Consider the following 7,830-nt stretch of genomic DNA (forward strand, 5'->3'; position numbering starts at 1 on the left):
CTAGCTCACGCACATTATTGAACTGGTCACCGCCGAGGTGATCAAGCGTATGCTGCCACTGTTGGGAATGTCACAGGTTTCTCCTAATCAAGAGTCCAAAATTGGGCACACATCTTCTCCAGTTCCGCGTACCTTTCAGTTTAAAAATGGCAGGCATTAGCGCGAAACCATATGACATTTTTGCTTCGGACTCTCCTACATGGTTATTGCAATGGAATTGTCGGGGAATCCGTCGCAAACAAGCGGAACTTCACAGGAGACTGCCCATCACGTCAACGCCTCCTATAGCTATCCTGCTTCAGGAGACCGCCATTAATAAGCCCAGTTTAATAGGGTACAATTCTTACTGCACCCCTTCCATAGAGCACCAACGCCCCGGGCCAGGATCGCGAACAGCGGCTCCAATGGCCAATGGGCAGGCATGCGTCCTTGTTCTGTCGCGTACTGCCCATACTGAACTAGATACTTCCGCGTTGTGCACACAGACGCAGGAGGTAGCGGGAGTACGCCTTAGCTTAGATAGCGACCAACAAGCCTTAGTTTTTTCAGTTTATGCGAGATCATTCGGTACTACGACATATCGAGTGGATATGTCTTTTTTAGAGCACTTCTTAAGGATATATCCCCAGGATCGTGTTGTGGTTGGGGGTGATTTTAACGCCATGCACACCAGCTGGGGATATAATCGCTCAGATGCTAGGGGAAGGCACCTTTGGCAGCAAATTGTCAGAGCGAAATTGACCATAGCCAACGACCTCACTCTACCCACTCGCTTTGGCCAGCACAAAGGTCAACAAGACACTTCCCCAGACTTGACACTAGTGTCTTATCCCAGTGAGATCCTATGGTCACGGGCTGGTGATGTCATGGGCAGTGATCATTATCCCGTGTTGGTCTCATGGGCTCCTCGAAGGCGAAAGTCATTACAGCGACAACAAGGCCGTCGAATAGAGGAGCACGTCTCATGGGACGATTTCCGTAGGATGCTCGGTGAGGTGAACGTTCCCACAGGATTAGACGAGCTCGTCACTCAGATCACCGATGCCAAGAAGAAAGCTACAACGAAGCTTTCAGTCAAATTTGATGCCCCAAAGCCGGACTCTCACCTTTTGCGTCTGTGGAATCGTAGGCTTCGTGCTCTCAAGGCGTATCGCCGATCAGGCCGGACATCCCATCGGAGGCGTGCTCTCACTCGCATTAGCCAAGAAGCTGAGAAGTATACTTTGCACCTCGCTCTCCAAGACTGGCAGCTGCTGTGCCACTCACTCAATGAAAAAGTTAACTTGTCGAAGGCCTTGGCACATATTTCGAGCTATCCTTGGACGCAAGAAGCCGATTTCCCCTGCCCAAAGTATGGCCCTGAAATTGAACGTCTCCCCGGCAGAGTTAGCTATACAAGCAGGGAAGGTATTTTTTCCCCAACCTGAAAATGCGGATGCCTTGCCTGAGTACCCCTTATCAGGTACATTAAACGAATACGACGTTCCCTTCACATTAGACGAACTGAAGGCTGCACTTTATGACTCCGATCACAATAGCGCCCCAGGACCGGACGGTATAAGCTACTCAACACTTCTAAACCTTCCCAAGTCACACAAACTTGCCCTGCTGAAAGAGATGAACAAATACTGGGCCGACGGTGATCTTCCTCTTGCTTGGAAGAAGTCAGTGGTAATACCAATTTCAAAACCTGGCAAGCCAAGTCGAACATTACAAGACCTCAGGCCGATATCGCTGACGTCCAACCTTTGTAAGGTCATGGAACGTATGGCTCTAAGAAGACTTGAATGGTACTTAGACAAGTACAACGTCCTGTCTCCTATGCAAGTAGGTTTTCGTCGAGGGCTCTGCGCCAAGATATCCTCAGAAGGCTTCATAACGACGTTCTCGCATACCCTAGCAGCGCACAGCTCCGAGTGGTTGTTGGGGTCGACGTCAAAAAGGCGTTTGATTCCGTGCCCCACTCGACCATACTTTGCCGGCTCCAGGAAGTGGGGGTAGGCGGCAACCTCTACCGCTTCGTAAAAGCCTTTCTTGCAGAAAGAACCTTTTCAGTAATGGTTGGAGATACTCAGGGTGGTTGGCCACGCAACCAAACAGGTGTCCCCCAAGGCGCTGTCTTATCACCGGCTCTCTTCAATATAGCTATGTCAGGTCTCCCGCCAATGCTGTCGTTGATACCCGGTCTCAATTTCGCCGTGTATGCGGACGATATAACGCTGTGGACCAATTCAGGGTCCCCTGCAGAGCAAGAACAAGCTCTACAGACAGGCCTCAATGCCGTCCATGAATACATCGAGAAGTGGGGAATGAAAACCTCTCCGGAAAAAACCGAGTACGTGGTTGTCATAAACGGCCAGCGGGTACGAGCCGAGGCAGAACGCAAACTCATCTCTCTTCATTTAGGGCACTCGGTTATTTGCCGGAAACCAACAATCCGTATACTAGGCATGCTTATTGACGAGGATGGAAGAGCCAAAAGCTGGCTTCATAACACGATGCTTAGCTGTCATCAGGCGTTACACCTAATGCGCCACGTCTCCGCGCATGGATGGGGAATCAAGGAGGTGGGGCTCCGTCAGATGGCATTAGCACTCATAACATCGAAAATCCTGTACGCATATCCGTACATGCGACTTAACGCGACCCAACGCCTTCAGCTTGAGCGAATCAATCGCAAGGCCATGCGCTTAGTTACTGGTCTGCCACAATACTGCCCAGTAGTGAACCTACACGCATGCAGCAATATTAATGCCCTTCAGGATCTGGCAGAGCAGCAATCGCAAGCCCAGCGAGTCCGTCTCTCCACAACGGCGGCTGGCCGACAGATCCTGCAGGCATTAGGCTACAACGTTGACAATTTAGAGCCACTTTCGTCCGCCGCCCCACCATGGGAGTTGATTGACTTAGTAGATGGTATACCATTACCAAAGAATATGAGTTCGGCTAATCCTCAAAGGCGCAAAGCTGCCGCCAAACGTCATAGGAAGATGTCACACAAGCTAGCCCAGGAAGGAGCTATCCAACTATACACAGACGCCGCTCAGTTTCAACACTGCGCAGCTTTAGCTTGTCACGACTCTGTGTCAGATACCTCGGTAGTTCAACGGCTTTCCGAGGAACACACTGTTACAAATCTCGAACTCATTGCCATACGACTTGCCATTACTCGAATAGTAGCAAGACAGGATCGGGCTCCGTGCACCTACCATGTTTACACAGATTCACAAGCAGCGTACACTGCATGCCGCGCAGGGGGAGCAGACTATGCCATTCTGAACACTATTCGAACACAAGCCCGTCGCCTGAGAGAGGATGGCTACACCTTAATTATCAAATGGATTCCTGCACACGAAGGAATCACTGGAAACGAAAAGGCACACCAGGCAGCGCGCTCAGCAGCTCTTTCCGCACCTTTGCCTGGATCCACATTCGTTTCCGCTTCGTGGCCCCCTGAGGACGTTACGCATCCGTCGTCGCCTCATATGGATAGGGCGGAGACATGGCATCGAGCACAACGCTATCGTCGAAGCATACTCCAGCACTTGGCCAACCCTGAGCAACTATATCGCCGCCCCGATAGCTCATTCCGGAGAGTGGAGGCAGTACTCCTTCGCCGAGCCCAGACTGGTCAGCTTCTGTCACCCGCGAAGCTGCACCTCATAAACCCGCAGGTATACCCTTCTCCTCAGTGCCCGACATGCCCGGCCAGAGGCACGGCCGAACATCTCCTGTGGAGCTGCCCTACTTTTGACGCAGTACGGGAGAGAGCACTCAAGTCCCTGGGCGGGCTTCGACCTGCAACCCTGCAGGCATGGGTCGATCTCCCATCGCGCATCGGGCTATCAGACGCAACCCGGCTCTGGCGAACTTTTCTTTCTTACTTCAAGGAAGAAGGACCAGGCCATTACTTCGCGGAGCCGACCTCGGGACGACCCTAACTCGAGGAAGGAGTGGAAACCGGTCCCTCATATCTATCCCAACCTTCACCCCCACCCCCACCCATACCCTCACCCCCACCCTTAACCGCTCCCCCACCCCTACATCCATGAAGCAACTTAGTTCTGCCGCAAGGTAAATGCCTACCGTAAGCAGAAATAAAGACGTAATAAAAAAAATATTTAGGGGCATATTTGACGGCAGACCTGCGGTGGACCAGACACGCAAATTACATCGCCAACACAGCAGCATCTATCCTTGGATTTTTAAGGAGCAATTATAAACACTTCCCATGTGATCAAAAAATGAAGCTATATGTGCGATCAGTGCTTGAATACGCCTGCGTTTGCTGGGACCATATACAAAGGAACTTATCAGTATGCAGGTAAAACTTGAAAATGAGGCAGCTCAGTTCGCAATTGACAACTACAACAGATGCCTAAGTATGACTAATACCAAATTATCGCTTGGGTGGCCTGAGTTAAATGATCAGAGAACAGATCTTCGTGTAAAGTTTTTTCATAGCATTTTAAATTGCTAAATTGTCATAGAGCGAGAGGAGTACTTCAAACCGCCCACTTATATATCAAAGAGGGAAGACCATATCTTCAAGGTTAAAGAGTGTTCATTTAGGACTGATGCCATTCGGCATTCATTTTTTCTGCGAACAATTTGCCAATGGAATGAGCTATCGCATGAAGTCGTTTCACTCTCATCAAACGAAGCATTTTTACCGCGCCCTGAGTGCCTGAGTTCGCTAGATCTGTAGGAGTGTTTTTGGTGTATCATGTTCATTGTACTTTGAAGTGTGTCGTGTTTTAGGCAAGACAACTGAGGAAGCGTAGCTCAGACAGAAATGGCTTTATTCCGTCATAACGGAAACGAAAGAAATGCGCTGCGGTGGCTGGCGCAGCGCGCTTTAATAAGCCACCTTATCACAGTCGCAAGGGTGAGCGGAGAGAGCGTGGTTAAGGCGAGGCAGTTCCGCAGCTTTGATAACACTTCGCGATACCACAAAGTGTTTTAGTGTTTACCCCCCTGCCGTGATGCCACGAATGTGATGCAGGTATTTAATACACTAATAAACACATTAGCCATGCGGAAATAAGTATCCGACACATTTCTGCATTTCACGCTATATTCTACTCCCTTCATGACAACAGCACCTCTTTTTTTTTCGTGAGTTCTAGGCAGTTTAAAGTTTACCGCATTGTTCTCTGGTACAATAGGGCACGTTACCGAAATCGCTGGTCTTTTTTGTGTGTATTCTGAGTTTCTGCTAGTGAATATAGTACATGCACTTAAACTGCAAGTTGTGTTCATTTTGAAACAATGTTTCTTACACAGCATAATGTACACAGCGTTTTAATTAACTCAATGACATGGCAAGGCACTCTAGTATTGCCGATGATTCTGCTTTTGCTTCTTTCTAGATTGCTCTAATCTGCTCATGTTGAGTTTCAGCTCTTTTTCTTCCACTTCGTTTTGTCTGCATTCACATTTTATCGGGTTGTTTTAAGGTGTTGGAAGACCAAGTTGTGGGGCTGTATATTAGCATGTGATGGGCTTCCTCTCTTTATGGCCGCCCTCGGCCGAGTTCTGAGCACGAAAATATTTTACATATATATTAATTCAGCTCCAAAGAGCCGTTAAATGCTCTTTCTCCCTATCGAGACACAGCATTATCGACGCATAAACCTCAAAGAGTATCAGTGAACACTATCGACATCACATCACAGTAATGTGAAGTAGTATAATCGGCGCAACGACGCGCGACAAATGCCAGCCCATGCATGGGCGGTGAATGGGCTGATGGACCGGCATCGGCGCCCGAACAAAATGCTTTCTTCGATGCGAGTACGACCCGACTAGCTCCTCTTAGTGCTTCGTTCTCAATACAACTAAGCAAAAAAAAAACTAAATTTTCTATGCTCACGCTTCGACATTCTGTGGAAGAGGGCAGAACAAAAATGCAGAATTTCTGAATACGAATTGTTTCAGTAGACTCAGCCTTTATCACGACGCCTCTCAAGTGAGCCTAAATTGTGCAAAATGAGAGTAAATACATTATATTATTCTGTATCACTCTTAGTTTCCTTTCCTGTTAAAAAGTATAGTGATCTATAAATTAGCAAACATTTTTACGTTTTGTTTAAGCGCATCATACTCTATAGTTGTTTTTCTCGTTTTCCATGCCTCGTGAAAAAAAAAAAACTTTTCCTCAAAAAATGTATCGTTTTTCTCCGCGGCCTCCTATTTCTATTAGCAGGTAACTGGAAGTTTTGATCCGTGCTGGGTGCAACTTTTTGTGGCTTCATATCAATCAATGAGGCCGAAAGCGCTGAAAATATTTTGCAGATTCAAATCTTTGTTGAAGGGATTTAGGTAATGGAGAACGTCATTCGCGTGTCAGCGTTACAACCTGCTGTAAATATCACCTTTTTCGTGCCACACCGCTCTGAAGGACATTTCGTTTTGATCAACCTAATGAAATGACAGACTCAAGTCCAGCGTTTTTACATCACTTTTACCTAACTGCAGGACAAAAACGAAATATCAGATGCTGTATTGCAGATATTGATGCTTATGGTCACATTTTACCATGTCTAGTAAAATTTTGCGTTTGAAAGGCCAACTGCCAATAACGTTTTCGCTACGTCAGAGGATCGTTGTCTTGCAGTACGTCAAGAAGAGCATTAAATACAATATGTCATTCCTAGTGAAAGCGATTGTTTCTGGAACTTCACGTAAAAGCAACGTTTTTTCGAACCGAGACTGAAAAAAAAGCAGCACTCGGGTAACTCCGAAATGACGTAGAAATAGGCATACAAGGAATAGTGGTGATTTTTCTGTGGTATTTTAACGGCAATTTTGCTGCTCGTAGAAACCTCGGCGATTGGGCATAAGTCAAATGTATGTACCCTGAGTGAAACAAACGCATTTGTAATGAATTTACATACTTCGAACGGACGCTAACAGCCTACAGCGACTACAACGTCTTTAGTGCCATGCCATGTTTTCTGTGCTTCAAAGGCGACACGGGCGCTCTCACACGCAATGTGCATTTGGGCCCACGACGACTTCACAACGTTTGCAATGCCAATCACGGCGCAAATTGCTAAGCTTCACCATTTTACGTTACCTAGAACCTAGCAGCAAAATTTGATAAAATTTTGTGAAACGCGTCTACACCGAGTAATACTGCTGTCATGCGACTGCTACATTATAGGTGTCGCAAATGAATACACAGTGGTTCCATATTCCTAATGTGGGGCTCTACTTACGTCTGCCTGTTGATTTCAGGCTACACCGACAGTGATTCATTTACGCTCATGCATCCCGCAGATTGCTTGCACGAAGCTTTGGCCAGACCTATACTTAACTTAGTTTAACCGTATATGAGCCTTATTGCGTCCCATCCTATGTCTCCAGAACGTGCAGCGAGCCGGTGCGCAAATGGCGTAGGAGAACCGCCTCCATCGAGCTCCTACTGGAGGGTGACGGCACCATCCCTGGCAAGGCACCGCGCAAGGTTCCTTCGGTAACACCCATCATGATTCCCGCCGTGCACTCGCCGACCCTTCTGGTGTCCTCACCGTAAGTTCAGGGGTCGATGCTTAAAACAGGGCTGCCCGATACTTTAGTTGGCAGTGGTTGGTTGTAGGGTATGTTGCGATGTTTAACGCATAAAGATGAAAGAGATGATGGAAAAAAAGTTGAAAATAAATTGCGCCTATATGCCAGAGAGCTTGCTCTCTAAATGTTCTATTAAAGTAATTATTTGGTGCAAGCCCTAACACATGACCGCAGCTAAAGCGTAACTCCTAACCTTCACTTCCCATGCTACCTGTTCTCGAAGAAGCGACGAAATTAACACTCCGCTTGTAATGC

General features: G+C 47.5%; 1 protein-coding gene across 1 annotated transcript; it reads left to right on the forward strand.

Moving 5' to 3' along the window:
* Positions 1-1,658: 1,658 nt before the first annotated feature.
* On the forward strand, positions 1,659-7,540 carry LOC146195058 (uncharacterized). Its single transcript, XM_084596708.1, has 5 exons — positions 1,659-1,899; positions 2,106-2,342; positions 2,580-3,032; positions 3,288-3,445; positions 7,372-7,540. The coding sequence occupies exons 1-5, from the start codon at positions 1,759-1,761 to the stop codon at positions 7,538-7,540; spliced, it is 1,158 nt and encodes a 385-aa protein (XP_084452834.1). The 5' UTR covers positions 1,659-1,758.
* Positions 7,541-7,830: the final 290 nt, after the last annotated feature.

This window comes from Amblyomma maculatum, chromosome 3 (assembly GCF_055883805.1).
Source record: "Amblyomma maculatum isolate TAMU_Amacu chromosome 3, ASM5588380v1, whole genome shotgun sequence".
NCBI classification, from domain to species: Eukaryota; Metazoa; Arthropoda; class Arachnida; order Ixodida; family Ixodidae; genus Amblyomma; species Amblyomma maculatum.